This window comes from Pecten maximus, chromosome 9 (assembly GCF_902652985.1).
Source record: "Pecten maximus chromosome 9, xPecMax1.1, whole genome shotgun sequence".
NCBI classification, from domain to species: Eukaryota; Metazoa; Mollusca; class Bivalvia; order Pectinida; family Pectinidae; genus Pecten; species Pecten maximus.
In genome coordinates, this window is record NC_047023.1 from 10,266,208 (window position 1) to 10,286,664 (window position 20,457).

Below are 20,457 nucleotides of genomic sequence, written 5' to 3' on the forward strand. Positions count from 1 at the left end.
GAAACAAAAATATGCATCTTGTTACAATTTCAGGCACACAAAAATGGAGAATTCTAGGTGTACGCCTGAAGAAGTAGTACTGTATAGTCCATTCCTTCCCAATATGAAAATTTCCTTGGGTGAAGAAATCAGCTACATAATATACAGTTGAGTGTAAGCTAACCTTTACACCTAGTACACTAGCTAGTGGTGCACTACATTTAAACTACAGGTAAACTACTAGTGCACTACACCCTAACTTAAGAGGTGATGAACAGCAAAACCCCCATATACATGTAGGTAATGTATATAAGGCTACCTAGCAGTTATATTCAAAGAGTTATTAAAAGGGTTTTGGAAGTTTAGTTTGATGTTATATGTTTCAACCTTTCTATTCCTGTTAATTATTATACACTGTAACTAATTTAAGACAGATCTACTTTATAAATCCTTTAACTAAGTTAAATTGTTCAAGCACAGGTCCTAGCCTCGTCTGTCAATACATCAATATATAATAGACAGATAATAGATTAGACAGCCCATAATATATGTTGTACATTCTATGTGTATACATTCAATACTTAAAGTCAGAAACCTGAACACATAAAGAAATTAATTAAACATTGATTTAACATTTAAAGAAAGAGATTCTTTGAATGTACTGGTAATTAATATAAGTGATCATAACAGTTCTATATTTCAAAATTTTAAGTTTATAAAAGGTATATGTTACATGTAATATACCTTTCATCTTCCTTTACTGAAATAGTTGAAATTTCTGTACATGTACCCGTGTGCAGGTATCTAATACTTTGAAGATCTAACATATTGGATCTGATTCCAGGTACATGTATCAGTTACAGGTAACACAGAATGAGATAATGGCCTGAGGGAATTTTAACAATTAATGTCATTTTTTGTTATGAAATACATATACTGGCAAACATGGGGAGGGGGAGGGCAACAGTTTTAAGCTTATATAACACACATACATGTTCATGTATCTGGAGCTGTACTTGTCATACAACACTTGAATTATACAACACTTGTATTTGTAATTTCAGAATTTTCTTCTATAAAGTTACCTGCTAACAAATATATTATATACACATGTGGATCATGTGGACCTTAAGCCAAAGGTTTTTTTTACAGTTCACAATAACATGTTTTTTGCAATATTGTTTAAAAACAAAATTTTGGGATACATTTTGATCAGCATTGAAGTGTTTCCCTATTGCATTAAGAAAATGATTAATTGTTCTTTACCTTAAAATGTATAACTGATGGGGATTTTACCTCTTCTTGTAATTAAAGAGCATATAAACTATATTTATTGAATATCTTTATTGTGAAGAAAAATGTATATAAAAATTAATTATTTTTTGATGATCGTAAAAAAAAATATAAATTTTTGAAAAACATCCACAGGTAGATATTATACATATATGTATATGGGTAGTGTTAGATGCTAATTACAGGTACATGTAGGTAAGGCAGAGGTGCCTGGCACAGCAGGCTATAAATGGACCCCTGGGGGACTTGACAAAACTATAGCCAGGTGTTAAAACAGGCACACCTTAAAGACTGATCCTCATCTGATACATATATATAGGTACATGTAGGGTGTTATGGAGGTCCATTAGGTGGTGGTAAGGTGGGGTTTGGGCCCTGGGGTCCAGGTGGCCATGACAACAGGCATGTCCAGATAGTACCAATTATACATACAGGTACATGTACATAACTTGTTGTGTAGATATTATCTCTTACAGAACATAAATGAGAATATACGAAACTTCTGATTCTTGATTCTTGATCATGTACTATGAATGATTTCATAGTTGAATTAACATATATTAGTGAAGTTACAATACATTGAATTTAAAAATATTTTTGTCTGATAAAATAATAAATCTTAAAATATATGTACATATACAATGTACTTGAGAAAAAAATCTACAAACTGTCATCAAGGCCTAAGGTAGAATTAATCATTAATATAAAATACATATTAATTACATATAAAAAAATATATGAAATACAAATAACTTTGTGAATTTTGAAATCAGGAAGATAAACCTTAATTTTACACTATAATCAGTATAATGAAATATTTAAAAAAAAATCTTAAAATACAGAACAGTTACATTATGATAAAAAAACCCACTACAAACCCAATTGATAGAGTTTGAATTCCTCTACTGCAATATATCATATAAGGACCGCAGCCAATTTTATTTTGAGGTTATATTAGATAAAATTTTATCAACATTTAAATATACCTGGTAAAGTCAGAATGACAGATATAAGGCAGTCAATTTACAAAGGTCTGTAAATGTAACAACTACAGGTATCTAACACAGGTGTCCAGTGGCACTGTCCATTACCTGTATAGGGGGATTTGTGGTCAAACCTGACTGGACATAGTAACTACATGTTTACCTGTAGCTTAAATGTAGTGCACTACTAGTTTAAACGTAGTACACAAGGGTGTAAAGGTTAGCTTACACTCAACTGTAGTTCATGTTTCCGTCCTCTCGAGACAGGGTTTTTTCTCCCAATTTTGGGATGGGGCCTTTTTGCCTCATTTTTGGAAGAAAATGGTGAATTGGGAAAGAGTTTTTCAGGAGCAAACTGCCAATTTTGGGAATAATTTCAATTGGGATTTGGCGGGCTTGACTTTTTACTCAAATACACTCAAATATACTCAAATACACTCAAATACACAAAAAAATACTCAAATACAAATAAAATTCACTTCTATAACATCAATTTGTATGTGATGTGATTATTGATTTGTAAATATTACGACATAAGGCCTGATAAAAAACAAAACCAAACCAACAACTTTGCAAGGGAGGTAACTCCTTTTCCTATACAACCTACCATACCTATTGAAAACATCAGTCTGGTTTTCTTTAATGTTTTTTAAGGCCTGACTCTTTCCTACAAATATATTTGATTATTATTATTTTTTAAGGATCTTAGTCTGCCTGTCTCTTTCTACTAAATATATAAAATATAACATGTATTATTGTTACTCAATCAAAATACTCTAGATTTCAATACATAAACCATAAAATGCTATGTATGCAAAGAATAATTTACTCATGCACAAATATTTTTTTTAGTTGAGTAAATAGACTTTTTGTCAGGTTATAGTCACTTTCAGCATTAAACAGAATCATCATGGATTAAAGGAAAAGTTTCCGTTCGTCCTTGTCCGTGTCACTATACTCAAAATATAACAATACATGTACTAATGACTGTGTTCAATGCACTATTGTTCACGTGTTTTATTGTATAGATTTTAATTCCCCTTATCTCTCTATATATATCTGTGTAAATTTATTTGTGCTTATCATATCTATTCCGATGCCGATGGCAAAAGATAATCAAATTTCCAGGAGGCATCAGAAGCGAACGGAGAGAGCTAACCATGGCACAGGATGTGATGAACTTTAGAAACAGCAGAGTGTTTTGATAAGTGAAAAGTTTGAACTTCGTCTCTCTCTCTCTCTCTCTCTTTCTCTCTCTCTAATATGTAAATATATGTCATCTTGTAAAAATAAATGTATTATATGTATGTAAAATTATATAGGGAAAGTGTTTAATATAAGTTTGATAACTTGTGCCCAATTCCCATGTATAAATTAAGATACAATAAAATATGTTTAAATCAAAATGTGTTTTATCATTTTCTCTTGCATTAATGACAAGATTTTTATTAGAATGAACGAAAACATTTGTCCAGTCTCATCTATTTTCATGGCATATTGTAGCACAATTTTCCTCTGTAAATTATTTAGATTGAAATTTTCTTCAGATCTGATGGGCAAATTTCCTTCTTCTATTTCAAATTAGTTATAGGTTTTTGTCCAACTTTGGTCTGAGCTGTCTTTGAGCCATGTAAAGCCGCCAATTTAAGGAAATTAATTATGACTTCATATAATGTGTTCTGTGACCTATGGAGCCCTTAGTGTTGAGCCCAATAGGAAAAAATCCTTAAGATTTTCCTTTAATGTAGGAATGACATGGTTTTTCTTAATCAGGTCCATACAGGTGCCCTATAGTAATCACTCTGTCTGTTTGTTTGTTTGTCTGCCCATCCACAATAGTTCCTTAACTTTCATACTTATTGATCATGGCCAACTCCTGACCAAGACAAAGCTAGGTCACTTTGGGTGAGAGGTCAGGGTCATTTGGATCAAAAGGTGAAGGACAATGTAGATCTTTGACAATAATTCTGTCTGTTTGTGGGAAGGAAAAAGCTAACGTGTGTTTTATAGTATACTGTATTTATATTTCCATTAGCACAGAAAACTGTGATTATAACTGATAAAATGAATACTTTAAAGTCCTTCCAGTCAAATCTAAAGCAGGTCAGCATTTTCTAAAGCCTAAGTTGAGTATAGGCTACACGTTCTTCAAATGTATAGTTTCATATAAAATATGAAATTCCAAAAATAGAATGAAACCTTTAAACATTTTTATAATTTTTGTAGAGACCAGTAGTCTTTCCCATATTTTCCAGTCCTTATTAAAGAAGTTCAGATGATTTCCCCTTTTACTGGTTGCAATATCTTGGAGTGTGGTATGTTTCTTTGATGTAATTTTTCAAAGCTGATAAAGACAGACTCTTTTCCTGGCACAGGGCTCGAACTTAAAGGTAGCCCGATAGTCTGGGACTAGTAGATTTTCTACCCGGGCTAGTGGTTTGAAATTCCGGTAGCCAAACGGACTAGTGGAAATCTTGTAGAACTTTATTTGATTAAAATGTTGTGGCATCTTGTGTTATATATGTATTTTCATCAAAATCAAACAATACTTCCCATTTTCCTTTTCCAGTAGATTCTATATTATTTTTACACAGACAGTTATAAAATTAACTTGCTCCTCTTTTCTGTTTGAAAAAAAAATCTAAGTTGGCAGGTATGTAAGATAGTTTTATGAATTCAGTGGAGATATCTTCTTTGGAAAAATTCTTTTTTATAGCACTTTTGACACTTTGATAAGTGAGAAAGTTAGTATGAATATTGAATTTCTCCATTAATTCTGTATAGCTGTAAAATCTACCATTGCTATTTTCTTTGACTATAATTTGTTTTATATAAATCCTTTTCTATACCAATCTATATAAAAAATGCTCTTATTTTTATTGTTACTAAAATAAAAGATTGTAAATGTTTCATTTTCAGATCGCTTTCACTACAATTCTTAATAATTACATCTCTTTTTATCTTGTCTGATGAACTTTTCCATAAGAAATAATAAATTTCTGAATTCAGTCTCTTAATGAATATCACCAGGATTTGGTAAAGTAATAAAAAGATGATTTAACAACTTTATGAACAGATGATTTAACAACTTTATGAACAGATGATTTTTGCAAATATATATACATGTGTATACATGTTATAAGTATATTGAGGCAAAATGCAACCTCTCAAATAAAATTGAATAAAATTCATGTATTGCATTTTTTGTTTTTTTTTGCTTTTAGTTTGTTTTTAGATGATATGCCTACTTCACACAGAAAAAAAATCATCTAAATATATAAATGTACACATATATATTAATATACAATCCTGGTGTATTTCTGTTTTTGATAGGAAATTAAAAGTTAAAACAAAGATATGCGTTAAGCCTTTACCTAATTATGGAAAACGTTAAACATACATGTTTAGTGCACTTGAAGTAGAATCCTTGAAGTTTACTTATAAGAAGTAAAACCATCTTATGGACCATACTATTCAATCATATCATCACAGAGTAAATTTTGAAATTTTGAAGCCCATATGAATCAACACCTGATGGTCTTAACTTATTTCTCCTTGAACTGTTTAAGGGTCTCCATAGAATCTATATGAAATATTTTGCTTGTATTATGCCTCTTTTATCAGTTTAATGTTGTTTTTGTTTCTTTTTTATGTTAACAAATTTTGGGATATTGTGGTATACTATATATAAATTAAGGTTTAAATTATTATGAGTTTATCACATATATTCTTATTTTGGCAAAATGTGCTATAATTGTAGAGAGCATATGTTCTTAACATTGCTCATGTTATATTTTAATGTAATTATGATATATTTGATGTACTTAATATTAATTGCGCGAGGTGCAAAAGAAGAGTAACAAGCTGAGTCCCTGATACAATATTTTTAATTCATACTCATCTTTAAACTTGAGTTTTTATACTGCTGTTAAATGACCAGTTTAAGATAGTTCATTTTATATCTGGTTTAATTAGGTCTTAGGAAATTAAATCTTCAGTATATCTCACAGGTAAAAATTGGAGGTTATAGGACCCCCCTCCCCCTCACCCATCTCTCTCCACCTGCTAACACAGGTGTGACACCCTTTCATTACCTGGACAGTTCAGTTATAGCCTTAGGGGGACTCTTTCAATACACTGGTCAATTAGTGTAAGTTACACAGGCGTGTCAATCATGTCCCCAGGTGTGAAAAATTGCTCTACAAATATTGTAGAAATAACATCCATATCTGTGAAAGTAATGAGGGGGGTGGAGTAATTTATAAAATTTAACTAAAATATGGTAAATTAATATTGTCCAGTAAATAAAACCAAACAATATATCACACAGAAACTTGATCTTATTAAGTAGTAAACCATGGCCATATTATAATGCTCATAATCTAATTACTCATCACCAAGTTAAGGTAATAACATAAATTGAAGTTATACAACACAACTAATATGACTTTCAACATTCTTACATATAATAGTTGTTGTATGTTTTAAGTATTTATTTATATAAAAAATGAAAATCTATATTATGGAATGAAGATTTTTTGCCATCATCAGATGGAAGTACATCAACAATTCCTATTTATCTTTTAGTCTGATCAGGAAAACAAAATGGCTTTAAGCCAGCCAGCCAGCCCACCATCAGTTTCAACAGTTTAATCTGTTATTGATACATTTCCAAAAGTTTTTCTTAAGATCTTAGACTTCAAATTTAGGTTTCCAATATAATCAAATGAATAATAAGTAATAGGGAAAAGAAGGGAAAAGTAGAAAAGAGATCAATCTCAATGGCAGACACCAAGATCCCCTGGAAACTCTTGCTATACAGCTGATGGTTTATGATTATTTCTGATGATTTTTTTTAGAATGGATATTATTCATCAGTCTGATCTTAAACAATGATGAAATCCTGCTAAAGTTACACGGATATGTTGATTTCATTTGGAAGTTAATTCTAATAATCCACCTATTGCTCTTGAGATATAATCTAAATTTGATATCATTCATTCTAAAGTTGGTCACATATCTCTTTATACTACAGGTATTTTACAGTAATAATTATATTCATATGTAATGCTATCCACTCAGTGATTGAGATTACAGTAGACTACACTCGCTTTGTGGATATTGACAACTTGGTTATCATATTAACATACTACATGTAATTTAATTTTAAAGTTATAACTGAAATTTTATGACAGCATGGCACAAAATATCATCTGGAAACTTTTTAACAGTTTATCGAAAAATTATTACGGAAAATATTAATTCATTGCCTTGACTTCAATTTTCAATGAATTAATTACTCAAAGATTGAAATATGGATTTGTGAGGGGGAAAAAAATCAATAAAAATGAATTATTTTACATAATACCACAAATTTGACAACAATTTTATACAGAGAATCAAATACAGTATAGAAATTCTTGTATTAAATATTAATTATAGCTATCTAGTATGAGTATTTTTGCATTTGTGAGTAGATAATCCGGATTTCAGTTTTCCTGCTCCTTTTTATTTTATTCGCGCCCAATGCGTAAACAAAAATTGGGTCGTGAATGGGGTAGGCCTATTTTGATTATCATTTTAAAATACTTCTTGAGAAAATAAATAAAAAATATTTTACATGTGACTTCTATATATACAAAAGAATATTATTTTGGGTCCATTATATCATAAAAATATTCATTTCAGGTCCGTTATCGACCATTTCGACAATTCAACTCTGACGGCAATGGGGTCGTAAATCGGATATTTTGACAATTATTTCAAAATACTTCTAGTGAAAATTAATTTAAGATATTTGACATATGACCTCTACAGACACCAAAGAATACCATATTGAGTCCATTCTCTTATGAAAATATCGATTTCGGGTCCATTATCGGCCATTTCTGTAATTCAACTCGGACGACAATCGGACCGTGAATCGCGAATGATTAAAACATTGATTTAAACTACTTCTCGGTCAAATAAACCACTAATGTTTTGCATATGATACAGTTGAGCATTTCAGAACAAATATTTGGCTCTGTTCTCTGAAAATAATGCTAATTTAAGCCCCATTTCCCAACGTTTTGATAATTCCAAGTCAATTTCAGTAAAGCCTAAATATCCCAACCGATCCGGGTATCATAGTTCGCAAGATCGTAGCCTGATCGCTTATTAACGACCATGTTACGCACAAAATAAGGTTATATGTGTGAAATACATTTGTATTTGAGTATATTTTTGTGTATTTGAGTATATTTTATGTGTATTTGAGTATATTTGAGTGTATTTGAGTATATTTGAGTGTATTTGAGTAAAAAGTCAAGCCGGGATTTGGCCCATTATCGGCCCCAAAAAGCCATCAGAAAAAGCCTTGCTCGATAACTTATTTTTTTCTCAATGGAAGAGGGGAGAAATTGGCTACTTGATAGAGGGAGACAAATAAGCAGGTGTCAAGCAAAAATAATGGATCAGCTGATGACATTCATTATATGAATGATGCTATCAGCTTAAAGTTATGTAGTTGAAAGTGAAAGGAAGTGGGCCGACACAGAACAGAAGTTGAACAGACGTTACGTCAGTTTTTGTTAAGATTGTGATACATCTGATGCATATATATATATATCAAACAGAAACTAACAAACACTTCTGGCTCCTGCTGCCATTCCGCCTGGATGGTGAAATCGTACAGAATATTGTCTTCGCTGGAACCCACGTCGTCATCATTCGACTCCATCGTCTTAACCGAACTCGGAACCTCTCGGAATTTATTATTCCATTGAGTAGTAATTCGGAAACCTCTGAAATGTGTAATTTTGTCTAGGCGTAACTGTTAGATAAATTGACCAGGAATGAACATAATTTGTAATTATGATACATAGACAATTATTTTACCAACCTTTACGGTCTTGAAGATACCAATTTATTGTAATTTAGTTTTTGATTTTTGGCATGACATTATTTGATTTTATAGTGTAAGCTTACTGTTCTGTGCAATACTGACACATTGACCAGGGAAAATGTAAGACAATAATAGTAACAGAGCTCTTCCTTGTATTGCTCGTGGATATCAGTTTGTAGGTATTTTGTATTTGTCTTCAAACTAATCTGTTGACACTGCTAAAATCAGTCAATTTGATAATAATTCCCTCTATTGTAAATGTAGATTAGACATCCGTGCAATTTTATCCTGATTGTAGCCTTCTCCTTTATAACAAAAACAGTTTACGCATTTCGTTTGGTGGTAGAGAATTTGTGTATCCCGAGCCGAGCCCGAGCCGAAGACCCGAGCCCGAGCTTTGGATATTTCCGTTTTTCTCCTTCATTACTGCATGGATTAAATTGATTTTTTCTACAAAGATTTGATTTCAGGTTTTAAATCAATCCGTGTAAGTGGATTTTCTTAAAATGTATTTTAACGTCCTAAATCGACGATTTTCATTTTTTAGGGGGAGAATTTGTGTAGCCCGCAATCAAGCGTGACTATTCATGTTTTTTGCTAATTATTTCCGATACATGCTATTATTGAGAAATATTACTAGATACAAACAGCAAGTAAATATAGCTGATTCTAAAAATATAAATTTCAACATATATCTAATGTGACTTGATGTCAAATTTTGACATGTTTGTAACCGCGCCGACGATCAATGAACTCGCCGTGTTTACCGAGCTTTCACCGAGCCCGTGCTAAGGGCAGATAACTCTATCGATCCCGAGCTTTGTGACTGTACATTAGCAGAGACATATATACAGAGAGATTAGTAACATCGCTATTTCCCCGTACAGATAGTGGCTCCCTTTATTCGTGACCACTCACGCATATCCCTTATCGAGAGCGTCCTGTCTCCTATCAAACACACGCGAGCGCAGGTAAATCGGGCTATGCGCATGTGTGTATCGTAGTATTGGAACTTATTCGACATGTTCTGGTTAATCCGCCATTACGTCAGACCAAAACATCGTCATTTTAAATACACACAGAAAGCACATCGTTTTATTTTGGCCACTACAAAAGTTAACACATTAACCAAAAACTATCAAACTTATGGGATACAGTCTTATTGATCATGCATATTGTTGTCATTTATCCGTATTTTCGAAAATCCATTGGGTCCTATTCGACATGTCCAAGTTTTGTAATTAAGCAGCCATTACGTCCGACCAAAACATCGTCAATTTTAAACGCACACAAAAAGCACATTGTTTTATCTAGGCCACTACAAAAGTTACCACATTAACCAAAAACTATCATACTTATGGAATGTGGTCTTGATTATCATGCACATTGTTGTTATTTATCCGTATTCTCGAAAACCCCATAGGGACTTTTCGAAAATTGGAGATTCCCGCCGATCTTTCCTGCGTTGTGCTTGACTTTCATACTCAAAATACAAACACTTGGACAGCAAATTGTGATATATTTCATATTGATGACACTTCTGCACTTTGATATTAATAAAATTAAAGCACATAATTGGATCTTGGTGATGATTTCAAATAGAAATTATCGATAATTATGTGTCTGGTTTTCAAGTTTTCTCCAATATGGCGTCTAGTGAAGACTGAACCGAGTGACCGCAAAGGATTGTGGGAAGGTCAGGGGCCACTATGTAAACACAAGGGCAAATAGAGAGCTACCAATCTCTCTGTATATATGTCTATGACATTAGTAAAGCCTTTAATGATAGGGCCATGATGTTCGTTTTATTAACACAGTGCCCTGTGATGGATAGTGACGATTCAGGTTGGTGGGTACTATCGGAGCTAGGTGTAGGTAACAAGTATATGGGTATTACAAATAACATTGTGGAGGGGACTAATAGCTTAATTAAATCTTTAAATAATTGGAAAGAATTACCGTTAGATAGTACAGTTTTGTCTTTTTATTATCTCCAGAATTACTATTGTAACGAAATCAAGATAGGTATAACTAAGCAGAAAGATCATTTGTCAGCGTCCTTAGAAATGCAGGTAAGTTCATCATACGGGGGAAATAGGAAAATCTTAAAAATAATTTTACTTAGCATACAACAGCAAACAAATTGGGTTGACTGGGGTTTTTGTCATCGCTAATTTAGTAGAGTTTTGTTTTAATGGGTTTAAAGGTAGTGAAGAAATAGAATTCGACATAGATTATATGAGACAGCATCTAGTAAATTGTATTTCAAATTGTAGGTTTCTAAATTTCCAAAGAAAAAACTTAGTAAATACAGAAAAAAGAAAGTTTCTCAAGCCTTAACTTATGATATTTTTATCGATTGTGAGTCAGATGGATGTCATATTTCTAATGTTTTTGATGATATGGTAAGTTGTGACGCTGGTTGCGATAGGTGGTTTCACAATAGATGTGTTTGTGATCAGTCAGATTTTCATTTTTCAAGAGACAGTTTCGTTTGGCATTGTACTAAATGTTCGAAAATTCAAACTAGAATACAATAGGAAAATAGTACTGTAGTTGTATTAAAATCATGCATTGATGAAAATATTTTTTTACTAAAAGAAATAGCTTTAGTAACAGATAAAAAGTAAACGAGTGAATTGGTTTATAACACAAATGAAAACCTTATTTTCTACGTAAAAAAATACAAAAGTACATATGGTGATAAACATATTTTAATGTGATAAACAATAATGAAAAGATGGGTAAATATATATAAAATCATTAAAATAAAATGATATGGGCTCTTTGTAGAACTGCGTCCTCGTCGCGGAGCCCGGAAACATTCTTATACATCATCATCAAACTTTATTTCCTCCCAAAGGAGATAAGTGGAATACAACAAAATCGACAGAAAAAAAAAGTAATATCAAAATAAGTGAAGAGTTCATTTAGCGCGCTTTCCATGAGTAGCTACTATGTAGCTTACTCACTATCGCGTACTTGCATCAGAATCAGGGCGAGAATAAGCGCGTGACGCTAACAACGAATCGAGCCGCCTTCATAAGGAAGCGATTCCTGCAAATATCATCATCAAATGGAATGTTCTTACTAGCGCCTAGTAGGACTTGAACAAATGATGCGTTGTTCTCGCATGTCACGATGTTGAAAACACGTGGGCCAAAATCGTTCAGAATATCTTGTAGGAAACGTTCACGTGATTCCCTGAAGTGGGGGCAGATGGAGCTGCTATGCACGATGACATCGCTGAAGGGCTGGTTGCACAAGACACACACTGCACTAACATGGCTTGAGGTCAATGTTGCACATAACGATTGAATTATCTGGGTGTCTGGTAGAGATTCCGCGACTTGCCACATAACGTAAGGTCCATATGAGCAGTGGCACGCACGAAACAACTCAAAATCGCGATCAGATGCCATGCGATCCTGTAAGGCTTTGTTTTCGGTACTAGATATAGCCGCCTTTACTAGACGTTTCCATTGCCGTTTCGGAGGAAAGACGTAGGTTTGAGTATATGTAACAAGGTACGGAAATAGTTTATATCTCTGGAGCACATTGGTTATATCTGGGAAGTACCCGTTGGCGCGAGGGCATCCAGGTTTGAAGGCATGCGCACTCAGAAACGAATATAGTCGCGCTAAGAAAATCCTTTTAACCAGAAAAGAGCAGTCAAGGGAGATAACTTTCTGTAAGAAGCACAGCTTTCTCCTGTCAATTTCCGCAGATATTCTAAATAAACCAAGCATTGGTTCTACCATATCCGATCTGGCCCGCCGATGAACACAGAGAATAAGTTTGGCAGCGTAGTGCTGGAAGCGTGTTAGCTTGGTAATATCACTTACGGTAAGGTTTAACCAATGTTCACATCCGTAAAGAATAGACGGCAAAACGACTTTCTTATATAAGCTGGCCTTGATAAGAGGATTAATGGCGGTAGATGGGCAAATGCCAATTATCGAGTGGAGTGTTCTTCTTCCTTTGTCACACGCAGTTTGTACTCTTTCCATGTTGGACATCGTAGATGAGATTATTGTCCCAAGGTGAACCTGGGATACAGCTGTCTCTATGCTGTCAGAACCAAGCCTCCAGGCAAAGTTCGGGCGGATCGGAATAAAGTTACCAACTACAACAATTTTACATTTCGAGTTATTAAATTCGAATTTCCACTTTTCACTATAAGTCTGACATATATCCAGGAGTCTTTGAAGAGCTAGAGGTGACGTACTTATCAACGTAATGTCGTCGGCAAGAGTCGGATTACCAGTATTGAGAATCGCAACATTCGCACCGTTTTGACTATTTTCTAGAAGATCAAGAAGATTGTCTATGAATGACTGGTATAAAAACGTAGATAATACACCGCCTTGCCTAACACCAGATCCAACATAAAACCACTGTGACGTCATGCCATGCCACGTCACAGCACTCATCATGTCCGTGTAGGAGTCTCGTATGGTGTTAAAGAGATTACCAGTGATTCCGAGAACGTGAATTTTGTGGAGAAGTCCAGCGTGCCAAACAGTGTCAAAAGCCTTTTTGATATCCAAAAATGCTATAAAAACTTTACTATTCAGTTCAAGATTATGATGGATAGTTTCTTGCAGGGCATATGTAGCAGATGAACATCCTAGGGATTTTCTGAAGCCGTTTTGTTGTGCGTTCGGAAATACGGTATCTGAAGTGACTAATGAATCCTGTATGCGAACACTGATGACTTTTTCAAATAGCTTATAGATGCAACAAAGAAGGGAAATGGGCCTATAACTTGCCGGATCACCACGGGACTTAGTACCACCTTTAAATATTGGAAGAATAATGGCCTTTTTCCAGATAGTTGGGACGTGTTCTAACTCCATGCACTTTGTGAAAAGCTTCAGTATACACAGTATTAGAGTTCGGCCTCCATACCTTAAATGTTCATTCTGTATACTGTCTACACCCGGGGCTTTTCCTAGCTTTAGACTTCTAATTGTCCGTTCGATTTCAGAAAACACTGGTTTTCTGTTGAGTTCTTCTGTATCAAGAACATCAGTAGGACCGTCTGATATTTCAACCTCAATCGGAACCGCTCGTTTTGAATTAGCCATGTAAATTGTTTGAAAATATTTACCGAAAGCCTCCGTTATCTCAACTGGAGACCTTAAAGTTTCATTACCCACTTTTAACGGTGAATAATTACAACGAGTGGGGCCTTTAAGTTGCTTCAGAGCCCGCCAGAATATTTTACTGTCACAGTCCGCAGCATCATTCAAATTTTGCTGCAGGGAACGTAAATATTCGTCATACGCAGAGCGCTGGACATTCTTGAAAGCGCGTTTTGCGTTTTTGTACAGTCGGTAAGATGAATGTTGAAACCCACGCGGTTTCCCGTCAACGATCCACCCATTTCGCCTGTCACGAGCAGTCTTATGAGCTGCCTTCACATCATTATTCCAATAAGGTTTCAAACGAGGGTTATATCGCGATACTGGGATACAAGACTGTGCACAGGTAATTAGAGTATCCGTAACGATCTCATTGAATAGATCGATGTCTGCTGGGCCCTTAATATCAAATTCGGTGTATTGTACCAAAACACTGTCAACCGCCAACTGGTATTGTATCAGATGGTCAACATTACACGATTTCCATTTCAGATGGACTGATGGTTTGAGACATGAGGAGTGTACTATGGGTGGCGATCTTAAGGAACATTCCAATACTGCATGGTCAGATGCTATATCTGTGTCAGGAGTGGAAAAAACTCTTGCTGATTCAACACAATCGGTCATAGTGTCTTTCGTCAGAATGTAGTCAATGGTAGTTTCAGTTGGGGTGAAGGTGTGAGAGAGACCATCGCACACATTTGATTTATTAATGGCGATAAGATTATTGGAAGAGATAAGTTCATGGAGTAGATGCTTCTTCCGTCGAGCTGAGTATGACGCCGGAAATGTATCATATTGAGCGTTGAAATCACCAACTACTACTACGTCACCATTTTCAGCGTAGAACTTAATGATGTCTGCGAGTGAGTCAATGAGTTCTGTAAATTCTGTTAAACTAGAATCGCTTGGCATGTATACACCAAACAGAAAAAGCGGTGTGGAATCAACACGGTGTATACTAATTCCGATTATACGATTTGATTGACTAATATCTATTCCCTCTACAGAGTAACAGAGGTTCTTATGAACTAGAAATACAAGTCCACCACTACCACAACATATGGAATTATAATTAGTGTCAGTAGGTGAAGGGTAAGTGTTATAGCTTTCGTGAATGCTACACGGAAAGTCTGCACATCTAGTCGGTAATCGTAGTTCGCACAGGAGGCCTACGTCATACGCGTTGTTTGATAGAAGTTTATTTATACATAGCGAAGACGAGATTATTCCTCTGACGTTCCAGGAAAACACTGATAGCGACATGGTGAACCAAAAAGGAAACACAGGCAAAATGTTAATCATGCGATGCAACATTTATATCACTGAAGGAAGACACCGGTTGGCGAGGTGCTAACTTTTCACGCCATATGGCGTACATATGGTGATAAACATATTTTAATGTGATAAACAATAATGAAAAGATGGGTAAATATATATAAAATCATTAAAATAAAATGATATGGGCTCTTTGTAGAACTGCGTCCTCGTCGCGGAGCCCGGAAACATTCTTATACAAGAATGGCTAAAAGTTCTACAAAGCTCGGGATCGATAGAGTTATCTGCCCTTAGCACGGGCTCGGTGAAAGCTCGGTAAACACGACGAGTTCATTGATCGTCGGCGCGGTTACAAACATGTCAAAATTTGACATCAAGTCACATTAGATATATGTTGAAATTTATATTTTTAGAATCAGCTATATTTACTTGTTGTTTGTATCTAGTAATATTTCTCAATAATAGCATGTATCGGAAATAATTAGCAAAAAACATGAATAGTCACGCTTGATTGCGGGCTACACAAATTCTCCCCCTAAAAAATGAAAATCGTCGATTTAGGACGTTAAAATACATTTTAAGAAAATCCACTTACACGGATTGATTTAAAACCTGAAATTAAATCTTTGTAGAAAAAATCACCTTAATCCATTCAGTAATGAAGGAGAAAAACGAAAATATCCAAAGCTCGGGCTCGGGTCTAAAGCTCGGGCTCGGCTCGGGATACACAAATTCTCTACCACCATTTCGTTTTCTATAGAGCGATAACGACTAGATTCTACATTGGCTGTGGCGTTCTCGATTTTGGTGTTACTTTTATTATTTGACATGCTTTTCTTCTCCTTTCGGAACTTCTTAAAATAGGTGTTTCATACATATTTCTTAGCTGCAATAATGTCTCTCAATACATAACTTACATAATGATATAACTGGTTTACAGAACTTTACTTTCATTTTGCCTATATTATACAGGGTTTGAATCTATACTTCGTAATATTTATATATACATTATGAACCAATCATCAATTTGTGAAATGGAAAGGGACATTTACACTGAGCATGTTCCTGAGATGGATGATTCAGTAGGGAAAAGACAAACAAGAAACGTTCTGATTGGGTGCACTGGAAGTGTGGCATCGGTCAAGGTGCCAATACTTGTACAGGAGTTGATGAACATAGATGATCAGGTACAACAATTGTGCATTCTGCCTAATGTGTTGATTAAATATCTAAATAATGATGTATTTACGAATTGTGTCATATTATCTCATATCCTTGTTTCCAGTCTTTGTATTTACAATTACTGTTTAAATTGAACTTATACTTCCTACTTTGCACAATTTCAGTTGGAAATCAAAGTAGTGACCACTGAAAATGCCCTCCATTTCTTTGACCACTCATGTCTACAAGTCCCAGTTCTCCGAGATGCTGATGAATGGCAGGTAAAGACATGACTGCAGATTTTTGTCGATGGTTCTCCAGTGTACATGGTTGCAGGACAACATTTTTTATATCATTTTTGATGTAATAATTAGACAATCTTACAGCAGGATTGGAGAGGAGAGAAGCCCCAGGGCCAAAGACAAAAATGAATTCTTAATCAATGGCTCATAGATATTTGGAAGTCTTCCTCAATACTAGACAAAAAGCAGATTGTTTCTTTAGCTAGACTTGTAATTGGCCTAATATATACTTACATGTAGACTTGGCCTTCCCAGTCCCCATGACAGTCCTAATATTAAATTTGCAAAGAATACAGAGAATACATCCACAGAATCTATCACCATAGGGTGTACTATGTCCCAAATGAATGTACATTTGTAAGAGAATATGTTTTATTAAACGTTGATGTACATGTAGTACATGTGGATATCGGTATGCATGAAATTGTACATTGTGTTTGTATAATTGTATTACAAATTTTAATAATATACTCATCAAATACATGTAGATATATTGATTAGTAATAAATGATACAATTCTTGATACAGCTACAAACTGCAATGTTGTCAGTTTTAATTTTGTATACAGTATAATATCAATTAAAAAAATTGATCATCTTTTAGTGCTTAGATTCTTACGACCACTTATCAGTTTTAGCTTTCTCAAAAACAAACAGATATTTAGTATTGCATATGAAATATGATATTGGTAATTTTAAAAGCAAGCTTCTACTACATGTACATTCCAAATATATTCAATTCATCTTGCTTTTGATGTGACTACAATGTAGTACATGAAATATGTAATAATTCAATTACTGTCAATAATATATTAAACAACTTTAACTTGTGGTGATATGTTTTGTTTGAAGCATGATAATTGACCAAATTCTAATTGGTATTTCTTGCTATCCAAAAGGCTTAGTTAACTTCCTACTTCACGAATGTATGGTGTTGATACGAAAATGAAACAGCGGCTGTCTTACATATCCTATTAAATGTACCAGAAGTTATTCTAGATATTCAACTTGTAATTTAAAATTTTAATTTTTTTTTTATAATACACAGACAAATCAATAGAAAATATCTATTAGATCTGTCATTGACAGATATTTTCTATTGATTTGTCAAAAAAAAAAAAAATGAAATAAAGAAACAATTTAGTTTACTGGCTAAAAGACAAACAAAGAACAGCTGTGTTACACATGGAGATAAAATATTAAGTAGTAGCATTACTTTTGTAGGGTTGGAAGACAATGAAGGACCCTGTGTTACACATAGAGTTAAGGCGCTGGGCTGATCTGATGGTTATTGCTCCATTAGATGCAAACACACTAGCAAAAATTGCTAGTGGAATTTGTGACAATTTACTGGTAAGAATTTCAAGTTTTTGAGAAAAAGCAGTGAAATGTAAATCTCTATTTACAAGTTACATGTTTCAAAAATTCATATGTAATTATTTAAGGAAATATTTAAAAATTGAGATTTTCATGTGCTTCATATGCATAAATATAGCTACATGTACATATAGGTATATTAAATATACATGTACTTTACAGAAAAAAAAATCAATGTGCCTGAAGATATTATATACCTTAGAAAATGAAATGAACATAAAGAAAATGAAATATTGAATTTTTGTCTTATTTTTTTATTAACAGACATGTACTGTTAGAGCCTGGGACTTGCAGCGCCCCCTTTTGTTTGCCCCAGCCATGAATACACACATGTGGAATCACCCACTTAGTGGCAAGCATACCTCAGAGCTGCGGAACTTTGGCTATAGAGAGATATCTTGTATAAAAAAGACTCTGGCGTGTGGCGACACAGGTAAAGGGATGTTGCAACTTTGTTATTGACTTTGATATTTGCAACTTCATCGAAAAAAATTATGGCTGACATTTTTCCAATAATTTCTTTCTTGTCCAGAATGTTGCAAATTTACCTCAAAATATTGTGATATTTGCCATCTGCACGATTCATGAATAAGATGATCAACATGTTGACAGTGTCAATAAGTGACAATAAGTAGAGAAACACTACACCCATTAAATGTGAACAGGTTCTTATTACTAGATAAATTGAGAGTGGATCAGCCCTAGTTGTACACAGATGAATATCGCTGGAATTATTTTTTGTTTTAGCCTGACAATTTTTCCAATTTAAAGTTCAGGGCAATTTTTGTTTTTGTTGTCCATATGGTTTGACCTGTTGGACCAAAGTTGTTTGTTTATGAAATAAAGATGGACCCGGTGATTTCATATTGATTCAGACGAGCCTGTATCAACATCTGCAGGTCCATCAAGATTATGTCTGATATATTACATTTGAAAAACTGACGAACCAGTTTGTCCACATACTGTAAATCATTTATAGGCCTGTTTCGTGTGGGATTTATTTTTGCGTAAACATGTGAGGAGAGTCAATCGCAAATTAAAATCCTTTGCGGTTATTTGCATGAAAATAACACCTTGGGATGGCGACCAAGCTGTCGGTTACCGTCGGTTACCAATGAAGGAATCTTGCAGAGTCTATGACTATAACAGGTCATCATTTGCGAAATTAAAGTCATTTCTAGATCAGCGTTCATGAAATCATATATCCGTGAATATGTCTGAAGAGTTAAGTTTGCGAAATAAAGTATTCGTGAAATCTTAGTGATTTACAGTAAACGAACAGGTCTCAGGACTTCCTCAATTCAAACTTATCGATCTGTAGTTAATGAAAATATATTTATGTAAAGTTTAGACTGAGGAAAGTGTATTAAAACTAATCTATGTTATCTTACAGGATATGGGGCCATGGCAGAGGTGTCCACCATTGTTTCACAAGTGATTGAAACATTAAATTCCAAATCTTCAGTCACCTGATCAACACAATATAAGTGATGTGATGAGTTTTATTCCTGGTCAGAAATATTTCATCTAAGTCAAAAGAAAATAAGAACTTTTATTATATTAAAATGGAGATTTTGCCAACATAAACACTAGTCCATGATTATTGCTGATCTCAGAATACTGTACATGACATTAATGTCATTTTCACAGCTCTGTGCAATTGTATGTCTTCAACAAGCTATTATTAAGACAACATATATGTATATATGAAGCCAGTAATGATATATAAATCAAAGGAGAGGGTCAGTGTGTCTTATACACAGTGTTAATCACAGGTGCCTGACTGACGTTTTATAAAATAATAACATATAACTGTACCTAAATCTCATTTATATGTATTCTGATATGTTATTATTTTATAAAACGAGTCAGGCACCTGTGTGTTTATACAGTCTCTGTCACTCAGCTGGCAAAGCATGCTTCTTTGGCTCAATTGGTAGAGTCGCAGATTATCACACTGGAGACTTGCCTTCAACTCCTGTATTTTCCCTGTTCATCCACATTGGCACCCAACAAAATATTATGGTGATTGTATTGAATCTCAGTTGAGAT

At 34.1% G+C, this 20,457-nt stretch overlaps 2 protein-coding genes across 2 annotated transcripts in view; one reads left to right on the forward strand and one right to left on the reverse strand.

Annotated features, from left to right (window-relative positions):
• The window catches only part of LOC117334906 (neuroblastoma-amplified sequence-like), a 68,454-nt gene extending 59,447 nt beyond the window's left edge, over positions 1–9,007 (reverse strand). The window contains exon 1 of the mRNA XM_033894750.1: positions 8,881–9,007. Within this exon, the coding sequence (XP_033750641.1) occupies positions 8,881–8,976 (96 nt within the window). The 5' untranslated portion in view covers positions 8,977–9,007. The remainder of the gene's footprint in view (positions 1–8,880) is intronic.
• A 7,335-nt stretch (positions 9,008–16,342) lies between these two features.
• Positions 16,343–19,992, forward strand: LOC117335183 (phosphopantothenoylcysteine decarboxylase-like). Its single transcript, XM_033895165.1, has 5 exons — positions 16,343–16,753; positions 16,913–17,008; positions 18,253–18,381; positions 18,670–18,838; positions 19,799–19,992. Exons 1-5 carry the CDS (start codon positions 16,577–16,579, stop codon positions 19,876–19,878), a joined length of 651 nt encoding a protein of 216 aa, XP_033751056.1. The 5' UTR covers positions 16,343–16,576; the 3' UTR covers positions 19,879–19,992.
• Positions 19,993–20,457: the final 465 nt, after the last annotated feature.